At 36.0% G+C, this 19815-nt stretch overlaps 3 protein-coding genes across 6 annotated transcripts; 2 read left to right on the top strand and 1 right to left on the bottom strand.

Moving 5' to 3' along the window:
• The first annotated feature begins 1428 nt into the window (after positions 1-1428).
• Positions 1429-9704, top strand: LOC18607864 (phox domain-containing protein). Of its 2 annotated transcripts, XM_007042256.3 has the most exons (15): positions 1433-1899; positions 2250-2652; positions 2745-2922; positions 3013-3152; positions 3549-4404; positions 4589-4689; positions 4905-5049; positions 5130-5198; positions 5293-5338; positions 6501-6973; positions 7430-7509; positions 7952-8087; positions 8422-8614; positions 8940-9022; positions 9139-9704. In XM_007042256.3, the coding sequence occupies exons 1-15, from the start codon at positions 1800-1802 to the stop codon at positions 9259-9261; spliced, it is 3126 nt and encodes a 1041-aa protein (XP_007042318.3). In that variant the 5' UTR covers positions 1433-1799; the 3' UTR covers positions 9262-9704. The 2 variants fall into 2 exon arrangements, with proteins under 2 accessions (XP_007042320.3, XP_007042318.3); XM_007042258.3 differs by lacking the exons at positions 8940-9022; positions 9139-9704 and having other exon boundaries at positions 1429-1899; positions 7952-8074; positions 8422-8598.
• An 887-nt stretch (positions 9705-10591) lies between these two features.
• LOC18607862 (uncharacterized) lies at positions 10592-13371 on the bottom strand. 3 transcript variants are annotated; one of them, XM_018115976.2, is made up of 4 exons: positions 13094-13371; positions 12402-12773; positions 11219-11326; positions 10592-11129 (listed from the first exon to the last, which is right to left on the bottom strand). In XM_018115976.2, the coding sequence occupies exons 2-4, from the start codon at positions 12702-12704 to the stop codon at positions 10824-10826; spliced, it is 717 nt and encodes a 238-aa protein (XP_017971465.2). In that variant the 5' UTR covers positions 12705-12773; positions 13094-13371; the 3' UTR covers positions 10592-10823. The 3 variants fall into 3 exon arrangements, with proteins under 3 accessions (XP_017971465.2, XP_007042316.2, XP_088659270.1); XM_007042254.3 differs by having other exon boundaries at positions 12402-12769; XM_088803144.1 differs by having other exon boundaries at positions 12402-12742.
• Positions 13372-16516: 3145 nt separating this feature from the next.
• Positions 16517-19809, top strand: LOC18607860 (B3 domain-containing protein At5g18000-like). Its single transcript, XM_018114522.2, has 3 exons — positions 16517-17098; positions 18828-19361; positions 19446-19809. The coding sequence occupies exons 1-3, from the start codon at positions 16961-16963 to the stop codon at positions 19713-19715; spliced, it is 942 nt and encodes a 313-aa protein (XP_017970011.2). The 5' UTR covers positions 16517-16960; the 3' UTR covers positions 19716-19809.
• Positions 19810-19815: the final 6 nt, after the last annotated feature.

Raw genomic sequence — 19815 nt, 5'->3', positions numbered from 1 at the left:
AGGATATTTTGGGTTGACTATTCTTATTATTGGGGTGACAGGCGAATCGTGGCCGTTGGATTTGTGTTGATGGGATTTGATCTTAAAATAAGGGCCGTTGGATTGGATGGTTCTTGATTAGCAAAGTGGGAATGATTCAGCAGCAGGTGCGCCCACTGTTTTTGCACTTATTGGGCTTTTTGGACTCTCATTGCTTGTTTCGTGGATAAGTTGTCTTTTCATCCACCGCAAAGAATAATAGTCAATCTGATAAAAATCTTTAAAAAAAAAAAGAAAAAAGATTATTTCTGACTGGGCTTGCAACATAATTTCTAGTCTCGAGCCCAAACATGATATGGCCTTTAGACCCAAAGCAAATGAGTAAATCCCAAGGCTCGAACGTATGGCCCAGTAATTGATAAACAATCCCTTTCTCAAAATAATAAATTTTGAATTTTTCTTTTTTCTAAATAAAAAATAAATATTCATATCTTTTATAATTAGTTGAGAACAATAATATTCAAGATTTATGATTTATTTTTTTTATCTTGTGCATTAATAATAAATTTTTTAAACTTTACAAACAATTTAAATTCATAACAAGTGCACCAAGAAATTATATTAGAGAAAAACACAAAGAAATTATTTAATTAACATATATAATCACATTAATGTACATCGGATTACATATATTTAAAGTCGTTAGGAAAGTTTAAAACACTATACAATAACATTGTTGTGTTTAATTATTTGCAAGTATTAATAAAACTATTCTATTTTGTTATTCCTTTAAGAGAAAATAATTTCACACTTTGATGTAACAGTAAATGGGATACCAGCACAAGACATATCGCTTTGGCCAAATCCAACGAGCATTTCATGTGCACTACAATCTTTGGACTTTCCCTTTAGAGATGAGTTATAAAAAATCTATTCTTATCACAAAAGTTGTTATCAGTTAAAAGTTATTTATAATTTAGTATATGAGTATTTGATTTATTAATTAATATGTAATTTTTTTATGTAAATAGGGTTTGAATTTTTTTTTTCAAGTTCATAACCTAAACGTAAAATGAGAAAATTTTTAAATTGATATAATAATATAAAATGCAATCATAGAACATTTAACATTTCATAATCGACTATAATTTTTACATGTGCTATGTTATTGCTGTCAGGCAATGCATATCCACTTATATTTTTTAGTATTATTAGTTTTTTATGACAGCCATAGCATTACCCATGTGAAAAGCATGATACACGAAAATATTTAATGAAGCATAAAATTCCAAAGTATTTTACTGGCAATTTTTTATAAAATAATTTTTAATTACAATAAAAATTAATGTAATAATCTGTAAGGTGTAATTAATTAATTGTATGCCATTGTTACAGGAGATAACCTGTCAAATTTCTTACGTGGCAAGAATTTAGAGGGTAGTTGCCAGTCGGGCGAAGAAACTCCAACGCCCAGTTTCTGCACGAGATCATGTCCAAAATATTTCTCTTTCTTTCCTTTTGCGACGCATTTTGTTGCTGTCTATTAAGACCAATTTTATTTAAAAAAAAAAAACCAAGAAATTCCAGATACTCTCTTTTCCCCTCTGTTATTACTTTCTTGTCTTTGTAATCCCAAATTAACACCGCTGACGCTGAAGCTGGTCGAACAACACATAGAAGAATAAGAGAAAAAACTCTTTGTTTCGTCTCCGGCGATTAATTTTCTTCCATGTTAAGAAAGACTTGATAATTCTGAAATTCCAAGATTTGGAAAAAGAATCGGAGGGAGAAAAATCAAAAGAAAAAGAAAAAGCTGGAAAATGAAGCCGATGGAGACGATACAGGATCTGATCGACGAAGCCAAATTCCGGACGGTTACGTGGGCCATGGTTATCTTTGCCGTCACTTACTTCTTGACTCGTAAGTTTATGGATAATATTCCAAAAATAATCTTTGTTCTATGCTCGTTTTTTCTTTTAGCTATTTAATTTTGTTTTTTTTTTGTTTTTGGCGAATTCTTTGATTTTACTTCATTTGGATAGTTAATTTTCTTAGAATTGTTTTTATTAAAAGTTTGAAGACAATTCCGGAGAAATTGGAATCAATTAAACGTTGGATTTTAAATTTCTTTTAATTGATTAAGTTAGGGTTTTCTACTGGTATTTTACGTTAATGCGGTTTCTTTTTTGTTTTTAGGAATTAATTAAAACTATTTTTTGGAAGTTTATAAGAGTGTTTTTTTGGTTATTCTGCTTTGTTAATTGATGCAGATACGAGTACATCAATGTGGATGAATTTACCTATAGCAATTCTTATTGTTGCTGCATTTCGAATTATTTCCAATGAGGTTGAGTTCAAATGGAAAGTTCAATCAGTTCGTCCGCAAACTTTTTTGTCTTATTTGGAGAAGAAACAGTTGTCTTTGAATGATTCCCGTCTTTCCAGCTCACCGCCTCCACCCAAGTGGAAGCGGAAAATTGATTCTCCTAAGGTGGAGACTGCTCTCAATGAGTTCATTGATAAAATACTTAAGGATTTTGTTCTTGATTTGTGGTACTCGGAGATCACTCCAGATAGGGAGGCCCCTGAGTTGATCCGTACAGTGATTTTGGATGCTATCGGTGAAATATCAGGGAGAGTGAAAGAGATAAACCTTGTTGATTTGCTAACAAGGTAGGCTTGTAGTGTAAGAAGCTCTGTCAATTGTAAAAATATTTGACATTTTTAAAGCTCAAGGATTTCAAATGGTTGTCTAATGTTTTCAGGGATATAGTTGATTTGATAAGAGATCACTTGGATCTTTTTAGAAGAAACCAAGCAGCAATAGGTGTTGATGTTATGGTAACATTGTCATCTGAGGAGAGGGATGAAAGATTGAAACACCATCTTATGGTTTCTGAAGAGCTTCATCCTGCATTAATTTCACCAGAGAGTGAGTACAAGGTGTGAGTGGAGTGTTCTGATGAAAGTACATTTGGCCTACGCAGTTTATGGTTTGCTTTAGTTTAATTCCTTATACATTTTCTTTTTCAGGTTATTCAGAGGCTTATTGGTGGAGTGTTAGCAGTAGTATTGAGGCCACGAGAAGCTCAATGTCCTTTGGTTCGAACTATTGCTCGTGAGATTGTAACTTGCTTGGTAGTGCAACCTCTTATGAATTTGGCAAGCCCAGGGTAAGTTATTGAGCGAAAGTTTATTGCTTTTTAATTATTAAGATAGCAAAAATGTAGTTAGTACTTAATATTGAAGATTGCAGTTCCCTTTAACTGAGTTAGCTGAAAGTTTTAGGTTGATGGGGAAATGCATTCTTATTTAGTGGTTATTTGGCTTTTAAAAAGAGTGGAATAATTAGAATACAATCCATCCTGCAAGGAATGGCATTTATACAAGTGGAGTGGAATCATGATTAGAATCTTACTATTGACCAAATGTAAAAGAATAGGTGGAGAATGTTTAAAAGGCTACTCATGATGAACTTACAACCATTTCATGTTTCCTGAATATAAGCTTTGGTCCTTGCCTTAAAAAATATTATTCCATCTTTTTTTCCCCTTATGTTTTGTTGTCAGGTATATCAATGAAGTGATTGAATATATTCTACTCGCCATTAAAGATGATATGAATAAGATGGTGGTAGGTTTTGATCAGTCTTCAATGGGAGTGCATGGTGCTGATTCTACTTCAAGCAAGATTTCGTCCTTAAACAGTCAAGGAACTGATTTGACTTTGGCTACAATTGACAATCAGAAAGAAACATATTCAGATCATAGCAGATACAAGGAAGAATCAGAGCAGCTGAGACCAGCTGATTGGGCTCGAATCTTAGAGGCAGCAACCCAGAGAAGAACTGAAATTCTTGCTCCTGAAAATCTTGATAACATGTGGACAAAAGGAAGAAACTACAAAAAGAAAGAGAACAAATATGTAAAAGCAGCAGTTCAAGAATCTATTCCAAAGGGTTCTGTGACAAAGAGTGCTATATTGATTGGGAATTCAGGAAGTGAAATCTCTACCAACAAGATTGGAACTTCTACAGGAAGGGAAGAGAAAACTGTGATGCAGCTAATGCCTGGTTTAAGTCTTGACACTCAATTATGTGATGGTAACATGAAAGGCACAAATTTAGCTTTGGAGTTTAACAAGTCATCATCATTTGAAGGAGATCATCTTGTTAACAAATTTATTGATGCTAGTGAGCAAGCTGCTGATGGAAATAAAAGTAGGCTTAAGAGATCCAGTAGTACCTCCGATTTGAAAGTTGAACCTGATACAAAGAAGGCACTGACTGGAGATGTTGGAGGGCCTATTATTTCAGAGTTCTACAGCCCTGATTTTGGCAGGCATACTGAAGGATATAGGGGTAAAATTGCCTCAAATATAGTATTCCGCAATGAGGGGCCACATATTCCCATGCTTAGGTGCCGGGTGAGCAATCCTGTCAATATTGCTGTGAGTTATGCAAATTTGAAATTTGAACTGCCAGCTGAATCCTTATATGGTGTGGGATATCGATTAAAACAACTTCTTGAACTTGGTGGTGTTGAATTGTTGCCATGTACATTTGCTGTGATCTATAATTGGATTTGCTATTCCTTGTCTACCTCTGCAGGTTATTGGAGCATACTTTGAGAAACTTGGATCAAAATCTTTTGCAGTTTATTCAATTGCGGTGACAGATGCAGAAAAAAGAACTTGGTTTGTCAAGAGAAGGTTTTATCTCACCTAACCTTTTTTTTAATTTTAAAAAAATGAAAAAGCAATTTGTTTAAGGGCCATTATCAGTTGAATGTATCTCTGAAATTTTAAAGTCTTTAAAGTTTAAGTCACTTTATATTCATCTCAACATAACAACTGAAAGCTCCCACAAAGTTGCTTTAGTTACTTTTTTAAAGGTTTAATTTTGTTTCATTATTTTTAATTTGCAGATACAGGAATTTTGAACGGTTGCATCGAATTCTTAAAGAAATTCCTAATTATACATTACATCTGCCACCCAAAAGGATATTTTCATCAAGCACTGAGGATGCTTTTGTTCATCAGCGCTGCATTCAGCTTGACAAATATCTGCAAGTAATTTACTACCTACACTTTCTTTTTTGTAGTACGCATACTTTTAAACCTGTTGCTTCAATTAAGCCACCTTTTTGCAGGATCTGTTGTCTATAGCCAATGTTGCTGAACAGCATGAAGTGTGGGATTTTTTGAGTGTTTCCTCAAAGGTGTGTATCTTCTTGACATGGGAGTGTTACTTTAATTTTTAAGGGTAGGATAATGACATCTGAGTCTATTTATTGTTGCATGTTGCTTTTGAAGAATTACTCTTTTGGAAAATCTTCATCAGTGATGAGAACCCTTGCAGGTATGTTTTTTCTGTTCTTGGTTATTATGTCATTCTTGCTGTTTAGACATCTGGGTTCCAGCTGTAAGCTGCTGCCAACATTAGAATATGTTCCACCTTGTGGTTCTACTAGTTCAATTCATCAAGGTCTTGCAGAAAAATAAAAACGGTTTAGAGAAACTCCTAGTAGGCATCTATAATTTCCGGAATGCAGTCATGTGTGTCACCTTTCCATTTGTCATTAAGTTGTCTGGTAGATGAGGTTTAGCTCTATTACTGGTTTCATCTTTTATACTGACATGTTTTACCTATATCAGCTTTCAGAGATAGACATATCTTGTTTCTTGTTTAAAACTTTTTGATCCCCAGATTTCTTATAAATACTTCATCATCTTTTAAAATTTTTTTTTATGGTTGTGTAAAGTTCATTTGATTACTCTGGCCTTTTTCTTTTGCTTTAATTTATACTTTTGTGGAAATGCTCCACAGTTGATTTATTTCCATCCTTTATCTTTGGCTTAATTTGTTGCATGATCTTTCAGCAGTATATCTTTTCTCCATTTTGTTTTATTTTTTTTATTGGGGGAAGAAAGATTTGAATCTAGCTCTTTGAGCAGGGGATACTGCCATTGAGCCAAATTTTGGATGCATTTCAGTCTTCTCCATTTTACTGGTTAAGGTGGTTTGCTGTTAATTTTAAGTGATTGCAAAATAAAAAACCTATTTGTGTTTATTATTCTCCTTCTCTTTGTTGTGTACTATGTGCTGAATTTGCTTGGTTTTTGTTCTTTTTATTGGCATTTTCATTTTTATAAAATATTGTGTTTAATGATGGGAAGTTTTATTCGTCCCTGCATATATTTTCAAAGGCTCAAGCATCATTTTGAATTCTTATACAGATTATATCATCCGTATACATGTGAATCACTTCCTTTTCTCCCTCATTTGGAAAGAGAACTGTCATGTTAAATTTGTTGTCTTTTGAGAATGGTAAATGGTGAAGGACTCATATTCTATGTCCAATTTACTCAAAATCATGCATAGATCCTTTTGGTTATTGGTTTGATTCTACCATTTATAGTTTAGAATTTTATTTTAACTTGGCTGATGTCTTGCTTATAAATGACCATTTTTTGTTCAGATTACTTCCTGACAATTTCCCCGTTTTCTTGTTTATGAACAGTCAATGTGGATGATGCCATGGATGATATCGTACGCCAATTTAGAGGAGTATCCGATGGCTTAATGCGCAAAGTTGTCGGTTCATCTTCTCCCCCCAGTGAAGCCTCATCTTCAGTCACTGGTAGGACCTTGTCATGGACTGCAGATGAGATGGCTAAAGATATTTCAAGGCAAAGTAATTTAGAAACAGTGAACAGTGCTTCTGATAATGAAGATGGTGACAAAGATGGTAGCCATGATCACCAGGATGACAGATCTGGTCCACAAGGTCATGGTTGGCACTCAGACAATGAATTGAACTCAAAGAGTTTGCCACCACGGGTGATAGAGCGTGGTGGAGTGTCTGGTAATTTAGTTTCTGAAAATCATAATTTAGGTGTGAAACCTGAATCAGTTGGCCAGGGTGGATTTCCTGCCATAAAGTTATCAGCAACCTCCAGTTATTTGGAGGATCCAGTTGGAATGCCCCCTGAGGTATTATGCTTTAGCTCTGTTGTTCTCCTGTTATTGTTGTTGTTGTGGTTTTTTTTTTTTTAATTATTATTTTTAGTTCCTTTTTTCTGAGAAGAATTTAGCATATACTAAAAGAAATTTTTTGACAGTCAACCAATACTTAATTTTTCTTTTCTTGTGAGTGTATGCCTCTAAACTGTCAGCTTTGCAACTTTATCAATAAAATTGGGGATTGCATTCATAAGAATCTCAACCAAAAGTTAGCTTCATTACTAGGTTTTCAATTTTCTGGGTTGGTTGCACAAATTTTCTACTGCAACCTTTTTCTTTGGTGTCTGTCTGGCTGTGATCCATCCCTATTATTAATGATCTTTTGATTGAATAGTTTGAGTTTTGTTAGCTAACTCCATTTTAGGAAGAGCATTCTATTCCTATGTTTGGAATTTTATGGATGCTTACCTATTGATTTTTGTGTAGTGGACACCACCTAATGTGAGCGTACCTTTGCTGAATCTAGTTGACAATGTGTTTCAGCTTAAGAGAAGAGGCTGGTTAAGGTGAGCTTTTTTTGCTTTATTTCCATAATTGGGAATTAAGTAATTGCTAAAACGTCATGGTAATGTCTTCTTTTATTCAGTAATTATAATTTGGAAAGATTCTCCTAGAAGGATATTGTACCTTGTACCTTTGTTTTACTAATGCTTGTTTACCTGTCATTTTGATTTATCATTAAGTTATGCAGTCAGTTTAGGTTAGGTTGATTATGAAAAGGGCATATTTGATCATGTGTTCAAGTAGTATACAGTGCTGTTTCCTAGCATAGGAGTGGTTGATATGGTGAGTTGATTACCTATTGTGGAACTAGCAAATTATGGCTTGCTAAATTTTCTGTTGTTCAATAAGTAATGACAGGAGTCTTTTGGCTACTTCATGGTGTTCTAAAATGACTTATTTCATTTATAATTTTGCATAAACATGTGCTTGTTGTCATTGATGCAGAAGACAGGTCTTTTGGATATCTAAGCAAATATTACAGCTGGTGATGGAAGATGCCATTGATGACTGGCTTTTGAGGCAGATTTACTGCCTTCGGACTGAGGAAACTGTTGCCCAAGGGATTCGGTGGGTTCAAGATGTAAGGCTGAATACATTAGAAACATTATACATTAACTTTTAGTGTTAACTGGTTCAGCGTCTGGTGCTGTAAAAGCATGAGCTTTGACATTAAAGGCTGCTGCTAGTGGTATATAAACTTTTGGATGGCTGTCTGTTTCAAAACACAGTGTATATATGGTATTGGGGTCTTCAACCTGAACTCAGGTCTGAATGAGAACTGTGACTGGCTGAGGCTCAGCTGTAGCCCAATTTTTGAGACCAATGAGCCAATGTCACTTGTTACCTAGTCAAAAGACTCTTGAAGAGCCTTGTGCAAGTTCTCTGTTTCTTCTAATGGCCTCTTCTTCTCTCAGGTTCTGTGGCCAGGTGGTACATTCTTTACAAGGGTAGGGAACATTCAGAGCAAATTTGATAATTGTCATCCTAATCAGACACCTTCGGAGAACTTTAGCCAATTTGGTGGCAGTAATGTCTCTAAACCTGGGTCCTTTGAGCAGCAACTTGAGGCTACTCGTAGAGCAAGTGACATCAAAAAAATGCTTTTTGGTAAGTATGTTTTTGTGTTATTGATATCTTCTTCTTGTCAGATCAGAGTGAAGATGTGCCAAGACTTTTGGATCTGTGGATGCAAGTTCACTTGATCATTGTTTTAAATGGCTTGGGCAAGTGTTCAATGGTTATATTTTTAATTAAAATTCTGAAGTCGTTGTTTATTGAGATAGTTTATGTCGTGCAAATCATTGTACATGTTAATTGAGATAGTTTATTAAAGTACTTCATTATTAATTTATATGTATATATACATGTATGTCCCCTGGAGCTAGGACCTCAGGAATGGTGAAAATCTCTAAAATATTGCTTTTTTTGTCAGATGGAGCTCCAACGACCTTAGTTAGCTTGATTGGGCATAAGCAATACAGACGGTGTGCAAGAGACATATATTATTTCACTCAGGTTGAGCTTTTATCCTTCTGTCGCATGCACTAGGTCGCTGATATTTTTCTTTACTTTCTTTTTATTTTGGTAGTTTTGACTTTCTGAGTATATTTATATGTTATTACCCATTGCAGTCTACTATATGTGTGAAGCAGCTTGCTTATGCAATATTAGAACTTCTACTCATATCGGTTTTCCCTGAGCTGCGGGATCTAGTGAAGGATCTTCATGGCAAGAAACATACCAAAGTTGCGTAGGAATCGTGGTTTCTAGTTTGGCAAGAAACATACTAAAGTCGCCTAGGAATTGTGGATTCTGGTTCTGCTGAGAAACAGATTTTGTGTCAATGATCCAGAAAGCTTAGAAAGGAACATGTATTCAAGGAACCTGAAGACCGATGTGGTCGTTGTGCACCATTCGACTCAGTGGCTTTGCCTCTGATTTTCATTATACAAATTAAATTACATGGATCTTTTTGGGATTTAGGAAAATAGGTTTTCTTCTTTTCACATTGTGTAATGTACAGGGATGTAGATTTATTCTGTATAGAAATCAATTATTGTTTTTCTTTTGCTTTCTTTAACAACAGCCATTCAGTAGGAATTTTGTGTTGATTTGTATTGGGACATTTAAGAAACACGGTCAGTGATATTCGATATTCATTCATCACCATTCACGATAGGTTTTGGAATTTAGCGTCTCTTTGATTGTTTGAACTTTGAACACTTAAGGATTTTTGTTTTTAAGGGTATGCTTTGTTGTTGGTTTTTTTTTTTTTTTTTTTTAAATTTTGAGATTGAGATTCAGTTAGAAGAAGGTTTGAAACCGGAACTTCATAGGGAGCGAGAAAAGCTTTTGGGTGATCGCAGAATCAACTGGACTCTGCTTGTGGATGGGAAACGCATATATGGTCCCAGTCGCATATGTGGTCCCAGTCAAAGGAGAGACATGTCATCAATGCAGGCAAATTCAATACAGGTTTTTTCCATTTCATCCCCCTTTTCTTCTATTGTCAAAAATGCATGGATAGGGATAACCTGTTTCCATTTCGCAGACACAAAACTCTTGGCCACCTTACACATTGCAGCAAATGCAGGTTGGTCCAAGGCCAACTTTGTGGACATTACTTATACACGAGTTAATTATTTTTATTTTCTACCATTTTCGTGGTAGTACTATTTTACTTCCCCAAAACCTAATCAAGATTTTGGGTCTATTTGTAAAGGGGTGGGGAGAATGTGAACTGAAGTAAACCAAAATCTCAGTTGGATTTGTCCTGTTTGTAGTGGAATTTGCAACTGCAGCTTATCTACAGCAAAGTTATACATTATAATACACTGAAACCGAGTTTGTGCTCCGTATTTTACTGTTCTGAAGTTCTAATAAAGCCTAGAAAAATATATTTGGCATATGTGGGAACTGGGAATGTATGTCGTTACTAATTAACTTGGTAATTGTATTGATGTTGTATAGGGTTAAAAGAACTGGGTCTTATGTCTGTAGCTCATTACCTCATCCAAACTCATCATGGTCAACTTCGGATGCATAAAGGGGAGAAAATGAACGGTGAAGCAACCCTCTAATATTCTTTAAAACCATTCTGTGCACAATTCCCTGAAAGATGTGGTAAAAGTCCAACCAATTCATAACATCAGCCAAATATCCATCGCTTTCTCGTGCTAAACTGGCTATTCATTGACATGGACAGGTAATTAGTTCCGGCCCATTTAGCTTCCTAGTCATACATATAATTTAGTTCAGGACCATCGTGTACATCCTCAGCTGTTGAATAAGCCAGTAGAAGGCTTAGAAAAGCTTGTTATTGGTGGGGAATAAAACCAGGAATAGAATTGGTAATCGAATCACGCAGATCTGAGTATAGGCCATAGAGAGAATATTGCCGAATTTTGTTCACTTCATACCATGAATTCAGTGGTTCAAGGTTCTTGTCTGTGCCAGAAAATGCTAACTGTATGCCCAAGCTGCACCCAGTATGCCCACATTTTGGGGTTGGTATTGCACAGTCTTGATTGTTGAGGCAAACAGCAGACTCCCCAGAACATGAATCACAACCAAAACTTTTCCAGTGTAAATTTTGAAGAGTACCCTTATGGAATTCAAGTACCTGTGTAACAACAAAATACAAACAAACTTTATTTCTGTCATACTAGCAGAGCAAGATAGAAGAAATATGCCAGTTTGTAATGAGCATACCAAAGTGAAACTAGTTATGGTATTTCGATCATCAGCAACCATTACTGGAAATGACCTGGCTGCATACTTCCTTCCTGCAAATGCTACCATGAATCCACCGGCTACAAGCTGGAAAATTTTATAAAAATCACATATTCAGATTGCATCACTTTATTAACATTTTCATTGATGTACGTTGTAAATTTCTCATCAGAAAACAAGTTTATGATCGGGCATGAATAAGCAGCAGAAGTATTAACTACTTCACTGTTCTTGCACTAGCAATTCTATAAACACAAAAAGGTTCTCAACTTTCCTCAAAGAGCAAGGAACTAAAGAACAGTGAAGTAGTGAAGCAAATATTTTCCTTGCTCTGCTTGAAGGTCAAAGCTAGAGATACAGCCACTGAATATAAAAGAGAATATATATGATTTCATTAAGTTATTACTTTCCAATTCAAGGAAAACTTGAGAAAGTGGATTTATTGTTTGTGTATGCCTGCTCTCCAGATCAAAGTAAAGTAATAATCTTGATAAACACAGAGCATTTCAGAAAATTACCCTGATCAAACTACAGTGACCTCTGAAATTTCCAGAATCATGAAATAATTAAACCCAAATCGGGTAATTTTTTACTTAAGATTTTGTTATCTTGCAAGTATTTGCTATGCCTAGGGGATGGAGAAAATAGAAAGCACTGGAGAGAAACAGAAATGGAAAGTGCAGGCCCAAAAAGTCTATATGTCAAGCGTGGCTAAAACGAGACCTTATTACAAAAAATTTTCAACATGTTTAACGAATTGACATCTGAGGGATAAACCAGCTTGTGCATGATGGCATGATATGATTTTTCGAGGATTTCTCTAGAATTAAATTAGCTTATGAAAAATATATAGATGAAAATGTCAGTAATCAGTATTGGTTCAAACGTCATTGTCCAACACGATATAAATGCAGAACCAAGAAAGAAACACCAAATGATGCCATGGATATCACACTTTTGACATAATATGAAGTTATAAAAACATTGTGCTGAGCAATCTCTATCATTCGACTTCATGGAAGGCATATGAGATGCGAAGTATTGCTTGAATTAATAAAAATCTTTGTCTATGGCAAAATATACAAAAAAAAAAAAAAAAAATTGTTCTAGCTAACTACCCAGAGGTTAAAAATGGAGAGTTTCAAGAGATGCAAATACTTACAGGAATGCTACCATTGATGGTAAGGAGAGAAATCTCATCCACCTTTGGCCTAAATACAGCTAGTGGGGCCATTTTACTGGCTAAGGCAAGCCGACTATCACAGGGCGAAAGCTGAACATTATCAAAGAAAAAAGATTCCTTCTTCGAGAACGCAAGACCAAAGGTGAATCCATCTGATTTCTGTACTTTTGAATCCTCACAAGGGCTAAAAACACCATTAGTATCATCTGCAATTGCAGCAATCATCATCCTCATCATCGTCATCACAACCATCATTTGTGTCACCATGATCGTTCTCCTCATGATGGGCACACTTCCTCCTCCAATTCTTCTGAACACCTCTGAAAGATCGTGAAAAACTTTGAGCTCTGGCTTGGATATGCAATTAATCGAAAGGAGAAGAATTAATTTCTTTGTTTGGTGATGATAACAAAGAAGAATAACAAAAACTCAATGCTAATACTAAATTCCAAAGAAGAAAAACAAAACCCTTGGACTCACAATCATTAACATCCCAATGGGTAAATAAAACTTGCATGTAGAAGAATCATAACACTAACAAACTTACCATGACAATATACAAGGGTAAACAAAATTAAGGATCTAGCAAGTAACAACCATAGAATTTAAGTTCCAGCTAATGAAGCAACCAACATAAACAATTCATAAAGAACCAAAGACCAAAAACATACCAGAATGTCTGTATAAAATTCAATATTGTTCAAAGGCACTAAAGATGGTCTTAGAACTCGATTGCTATGATTTTTTTTTTTCCTTTTATGTTTATCTCTTTTTGTGAATTAAAAGGAGAAAAGAGAGGCTGGGGTGAAGAAAAGAATTTAATAAATTGTGTGTGCTTTGGTTTAATATGTGAAAGATTTGGGATGAGACAATTGGTGGGGCTTTTGACGTTCATGGGAAGAAACCTAGGACGCGCCAAACGGTTATATCGGCAGGCCAGATGGATCTTTGTCCCCGAAACGGTTACATGGAAGTTGGGAGTCAAAAACTGAAAAGAAAAGCCGAATCAAACGTGTATAATATATATCTTTTTTGGGCTAAATATTGTAGTGAAAAATGGACAATCCTTTGCCTTTTTAATGGCTTTAACCAGGTTAGACACAAGCCTTGAGTGCACGAAATCAGGTTTAGCCCAAAATATAGAAATGGACAAAGAAATATCACTTGGCCCATGAATTACTTGATAATGTTTCTACCTTTTTTAAAAAAAATTAATTCAGGCTTGCCATTACCTTAATCTTACTTACCATTTAACTCAAAGTAATCAAATCTGTCCCTTTTTCCATTTTATCTTTGTTTCTTGATGAATGCAGAACAATTAAGTAATCCTAGAATTGGGTAATGACTGATGAAAGGTAAGAGTAGGGGGGTTTTTCAGGGGTGGGTGAAGAAATGCACTGCTGATTCATATGACAGAAAGATTGTGTTTGGTATAACAGTTAAAAAGGCATAGTCCTAATAAAGTTTGAATTCTACAATAAAGTTAAGGATACAACAAGATCTATATGAATATTAAATATCCTAGAAAGGATCCACCAAACATGGTTGTATGATTTGCACAATATTGAATAGATGCTTTTCCAGTCCATGGCTGTTTAAACTTCTCTCTCAAATTTATTCCAGGAAATCCCACCACATTTTATTAGAACCCATCTACCAAAAAGAATGCCCACTAGAGCAGTTCTTAGGGGTCCATCCGGTGATTTTTCGAAGATTACAATGTGCAAGCAGGACAGAATCACTGCTTGGGGGACAAGGATTTCTTGGTGTTCAGATACAACGGCAATATGTGTTTTGATGTACAAATTTTTGAGAAAAGTGGATGCGAGAGGAACTGTGTTTCAATCACCCGGACGCACCAAGACTCGACTGAAAAAATTAAGGAAGAAGAAATGGACGTTACTGATACAGTGCAGACCAAATCACAAGTTCAAATTGGAGGGAAGGCTAAGAAAAAATCAGCAGAGGAAAAAGATTTAGCCGCTTCCTCGAGGAAGCGGCCAGCAGGTAGAAAAATTACAGCAAAGCTTTGTAAAGTGGCTAAAAATTTCACCTCCAACTTCCCTCATTTCAAGCATTGCATTACACGGTGTAATGTGGAGGTCCCATTCCTACTGGTAAGCATTTTCAACCTCAAAGGTTTGTTTTTTGGAATTTTAACCACAACAAGCATATTAAGTAGAATTTGTCATTCCTACAGACCATCCCCATATCTTCCTCAAGCCAGAACAGAATTCACCTTCTGGACTTCAAAAGAGAAATCTTGGGAGGTGACTTTGCTATGCACTGACACCAACAAGGTTTTCTCCAAAGGTTGGCGAAGATTTGCAGTTGATAACTAGCTGGAGATGGATGACTGTTGTGTCTTTGAACTTGTGGCACCTCGAGAAATGAGAGTCCATATTTGCCCCACTGAGAGAAAACTGCAGTCAACTGTTTGTACAAGTTTGATCAACCTCTGACTGATAGGTCTTACTCTACCCTCTTTACTTCGCATGACTTTTAACCTATATGACTTGGAATTGTTAACTTCAAATTGTGGAACGTACGTCCAAGAACCATCTCTTCCATGCATGATTGCAGCTTTGCAACTGTCAAATATCTTTTACCGTTTTGCCTCCCTTGTTTCAACAATTTAACAACTTTAATATACTAGTTTGTTTTAATTGCCCTATATCAAGATCATTATTATGAATAAAAAGCAAATATTCCCGTTCTTTTCCCAAATTATCAAAGGCTTTACCCAGATTACATGTCATCATTGATTCCATGCAATAAATTTTCTTTCCAGGATATATTGATATATTTATTGAGGAAACCCTATGCATATACAAACTGAAAGCTCATATTAAACCACTACTCTGTTGGGTATTTTTATTTGCATTAACATCACTCTGCAAAACATAAAAATTGATGCCATCATAAACAGAAGTTGGGGGACCAACAAATGCATCACCATAGCATATGATGAAGAATTGAGAAGATTTTAAGCCTAAGTAATCCAAAGTGTGGGTTGATTTGGAAGAGCAGAAAAAAACAAAGATGAATGAATTATTTGATTGGTTGAGATTTAGAGGCCCAACAACTTCAGGCAGTAAGGGAGCAATGAAGTCATGAAGGTGTAATAAAAAGGTCGCTTCTTGCTTTTCTTCATTTTGCTGTGCATGTGATTCTGGTCGTGGTCCCCATCCACCCTGGCTTGACACGTGTCCAAAAGTCTTTGTCCTAGACGAATGGAATAAATAAAAGGATCCCCCTTTGCTGAGAGAATTGCTCGGGTCACACGACTCAGGACGACACTGTCTTCTTTTGCCAACCTTTGACTCAGTGCTCTCCCCTTCTTTCTCTTGCTGACTCGACCCAGTCACCTAAAAATGAGTTCCAACCAAACTCACCATGAATCTGTCTTTTACCAAATTTTTTTAATAAAAATTAATCAAATATTGAATAATTGATGGGTTTGACACTTTTGCCCATAATAAACAATTTTCTCACCAAGTACTAATACTTATTGTAACTTAAATGCCCATCTTTTTCATCTTTAAGGGGAAAAAATGTGCTAACAGAGTAAACACTTATTCAGTCTTTGTCAAAACTCGGGATATCATTGATTTTGCATTGTACTATTATTAGAATTACTGATTTCTTATGTCAAGTTATGCTGTCAAATTCTCATGTTTAATTATAATGCTAGTAGTAGATTGAGGATAGCTATAGAGAAGGTTGCACTCTCCTTACAATTTTCAACATAAACATACTTTTTATAATTTTTTTATGTAAATTATTATATAACTTGATTGTTGTTGAAGTACTGGCAATGGAAAATTACAATTAAAATTGAATATTCCTTAAAATGATGTAAAACTATGCTTGACTTCCGATGGTGAGTTGGTGGGTCAGCACAAAAAAGGAAAAAAAAAACCACTAAAAAACAAGCAGGGGAGTTGGTGGGACACACGGTGGGTGCTTGGGTTAAGCAGGCGAGATTAAAACTCAGTGAGTGAGTGAGTAGGGGGAATGTGATAAAAACTCGGTTCCACTTTTAGGTCAAGTTGATGTTTTTTTTTTTTGGTCCCTTAAGGTTTGAATATATGACCAGTTGCTTTGAATCCCATCTGAAGATGTCAACAATGCATGTCTTTATTCCATTTTAAGTGTACTTTTGGCATGGACCTCAAAAAAGAGTTGTTGCTGAAGAACTATATATGCATGCTGTTCTGAAAATTCTGTCAGAACACTAAAAAATTCAGAGTTATAGCTCAGAACTCGATAATTGAAGAAAGTTGGATTAACTGCTTCTATCACCACCAGATTATTCATTTAATTCTTGCAAGCTAACTTGATATATTTCTGATAAAACGTTTGTTCCTCTAATACTTTGGAAAAACTTTGTTACACGAGGAAATAGTTGGGACTGAAAATGGAGAGAAAGCTTTAAAAACATAACAAACTAGAAACCAGAGATAAAGTTTGAACGAGGAATCTGTTTTGACAAAGTTAGCTTTGTTTTGTAACCCCTTTTGTTCCAGAGAAAGAAAATGCAAAGCCATTTGGAGTCAAAGAAGAAAATGGTGAATAAGAGCTCAAAGGGTGTGGAAAGCAATCTTCCGGATCACGACAACCGACCATCCTTCTCCATGTTCACCCTACATAAGGGTGACGCTAGCCGTAGCCTGGTGATTTCTCTGTCCTTTTTTTTTGGTTGCTGTTAGAATTGAGATTGTTTTTGAATATTTAACTCTTCTAGTTGAAATACATGTCTGGTTCGATGCCTTTGTTTTTGGTTCTGGTTTCCGCAGCATAGCAGACAACTGAGCAAGTTTAGTCTGCCTAATACTTGTTTTAGTGGTTAATTCTTGGGAGACACTATGAGGGTTCAAAGTTTTTTGGATTGTGGTGGATGTCGGGGAAGTTCTGTGTCTAAGTTCTTGCGTTCTACTGAGGGGTTGTGGATGAAGCCTCGCTTCTGGCCATGGAAAGGATATGATGACATTGAAGCTACTGCTTTTTGTAACTGGGGGTTCAGTGGTGGATATGGTCTAGGATATGTATAGAAGGTGCTGATGGCTCTCCTCTTGAAGGGATACCACAGTTTGTGTATGCTACAGTCCAGGGGTTCTTTTTTGATGCAGCCACCTGGGGCATGAGGTCGGTTAAGGGGTAAGCTTGTTTTGTGTGGCTAACCCATTGTCCTGTTAGGTCGTTAGGGAGGTGTTGTTGTGGAATACTGTGTACAGTTTATGATCCTGTCCACCTAGTAGTTTTTGAGGGTGGCGGGATTTGCTTGGGTTTTTCTTTTGGAAAGGTACAGGATGGACTCTGTTTTTTTCTGGGAAGGGTACTGCAGGCTTGTGTGTGTTCTCTCTGGATGTATCCTTAAGGGATTGGCTATGTAGTGATTAAGGGCTGTTATCCCCAAATAGGTGAGTAACAGACTTTAATCATGTTTGTACTTCTCCCAGAGGTGAACCTTTAGTATCCTCTGTTATAGAATGAACAACAACTTTCAAAAAAAAAAAAATTCAGCAGTTAGTGGGAGTAGCTAATGCTACCCCACACTACCAGCAGAAGTGATGACTTAATGCTGAGATATTTGTGTTCATTTGTAAGCAAATGACCTGTGTATATGTATGCTTTTGCACATGAAAGATGTAGTATAAGTTTGCTGCATTTTTCCTTCTTGTTCTGTCTTTCATTTTCTCTGCAGACTTTACCACGGAAAACAGCCTTTTTTCCTATGTTTCTGATTCTTCATTCTGTTGTTTGTTTAAACTGTCTGTGATTTGTTTATTTATAGTTGCAGACAAGCACTATGCAAACCTTTATACATATGAACTGCTCTGTTCTTTTATGTTTGTGGGAAAGTTTAGCCTTGGAAATTAGAGGATGATGGATATATATAATGGATTTGGTTTTTTATATGTCTTTCTTTGTAAGTTTTCTTTCTTTCTCCTCTCTTTTCTGTTTTACATAATGTTGTTCAAGTTTTGATTTAAATTTGAATTTGAGACCTGCTGCAGTCTGTTTTTTGTTGATAAAATTAAAGGGAAACTGAGAAAAGTTCATTTAAGATTTTGATGGCTAGTCTGATAAGGTTTTGATTGAGTAATCCTAGAATTGGGTAATGACTGATGAAAGGTAAGAGTAGGGGGGGGTTCAGGGGTGGGTGAAGAATTGCACTGCTGGTTCATATGACAGAAAGATTGTGTTTGGTATAACAGTTAAAAAGGCATAGTCCTAATAAAGTTTGAATTCCACAATAAAGTTAAGGATACAACAGGATCTATATGAATATTAAATATCCTAGAAAGGATCCATCAAACATGGTTGTATGATTTGCACAATATTGAATATATGCTTTTCCAGTCCATGGCTGTTTAAACTTCTCTCTCAAATTTATTCCAGGAAATTCCACCACATTTTGTTAGAACCCATCTACCAAAAAGAATCCCCACTAGAGCAGTTCTGAGGGGTCCTTCCGGTGATTATTGGAAGATTACTATGTGCAAGCAGGACAGAAGCACAATCATGCAGCATGGTTGGCAGCAGTTTTACCAAAATCACTGCTTGGGGGACAAGGATTTCTTGGTGCTCAGATACAACGGCAATATGTGTTTTGATGTACAAATTTTTGAGAAAAGTGGATGCGAGAGGAACTGTGTTTCAACCATCCGGACGCACCAAGACCCGACTGAAAAAATTAAGGAAGAAGAAATGGACGTTACTGATATGGTGAAGACCAAATCACAAGTTCAAATTGGAGGGAAGGCTAAGAAAAAATCAGCAGAGGAAAAAGATTTAGCCTCTTCCTCGAGGAAGCGGCCAGCAGGTAGAAAAATTACAGCAAAGCTTTGTAAAGCGGCTAAAGATTTCACCTCCAACTTCCCTCATTTCAAGCATTGCATTACAAGGTGTAATGTGGAGATCCCATTCCTACTGGTAAGCATATTTCAACCTCAAAGGTTTGTCTTTCGGAATTTTAACCATGACAAGCATATTAAGTAGAATTTGTCATTCCTACAGACCATCCCCACATCTTTTCTCAATGCACATCTTCCTCAAGCTAGAACAGAATTCACCTTCTGGACTTCAAAAGAGAAATCTTGGGAGGTGACTTTGCTATACACTGACACCAACAAGGTTTTCTCCAAAGGTTGGCGAAGATTTGCAGTTGATAACAAGCTGGAGATGGATGACAGTTGTGTCTTTGAATTTGTGGCACCACGAGAAATGAGAGTCCATATTTTCCCCACTGAGAGAGGAAACTGCAGTCAACTGTTTGTACAAGTTTGATCAACCTCTGACTGATTGGTCTTACTCTACCCTCTTTACTTCGCATGACTTTTAACCTTATATGACTTGGAATTGTTAACTTCAAATTGTGGAACGTACG

The sequence above is a fragment of the Theobroma cacao genome, chromosome 2, assembly GCF_053813885.1.
Source record: "Theobroma cacao isolate CCN51 chromosome 2, ASM5381388v1, whole genome shotgun sequence".
Classification (NCBI taxonomy): domain Eukaryota; kingdom Viridiplantae; phylum Streptophyta; class Magnoliopsida; order Malvales; family Malvaceae; genus Theobroma; species Theobroma cacao.
This window is presented reverse-complemented; position numbering and strand designations above follow the sequence as displayed.

Excerpts from the sequence above, each read along its gene's own strand:
- LOC18607862 (XM_018115976.2), bottom strand. The coding sequence starts at position 12,704 with ATGAGGAGAACGATCATGGTGACACAAATGATGGTTGTGATGACGATG. Across the intron at positions 11,327-12,401 it reads CCATCAATGGTAGCATTCCT|CTTGTAGCCGGTGGATTCAT; the intron begins GTAAGTATTTGC and ends AAAATTTTCCAG. Across the intron at positions 11,130-11,218 it reads CCATAACTAGTTTCACTTTG|GTACTTGAATTCCATAAGGG; the intron begins GTATGCTCATTA and ends GTTGTTACACAG.
- LOC18607864 (XM_007042256.3), top strand. The coding sequence starts at position 1,800 with ATGAAGCCGATGGAGACGATACAGGATCTGATCGACGAAGCCAAATTC. Across the intron at positions 1,900-2,249 it reads CGTCACTTACTTCTTGACTC|ATACGAGTACATCAATGTGG; the intron begins GTAAGTTTATGG and ends TAATTGATGCAG. Across the intron at positions 8,088-8,421 it reads GGATTCGGTGGGTTCAAGAT|GTTCTGTGGCCAGGTGGTAC; the intron begins GTAAGGCTGAAT and ends TTCTTCTCTCAG.
- LOC18607860 (XM_018114522.2), top strand. The coding sequence starts at position 16,961 with ATGCAAAGCCATTTGGAGTCAAAGAAGAAAATGGTGAATAAGAGCTCA. Across the intron at positions 17,099-18,827 it reads GTGACGCTAGCCGTAGCCTG|GAAATTCCACCACATTTTGT; the intron begins GTGATTTCTCTG and ends AATTTATTCCAG. Across the intron at positions 19,362-19,445 it reads TGGAGATCCCATTCCTACTG|ACCATCCCCACATCTTTTCT; the intron begins GTAAGCATATTT and ends TCATTCCTACAG.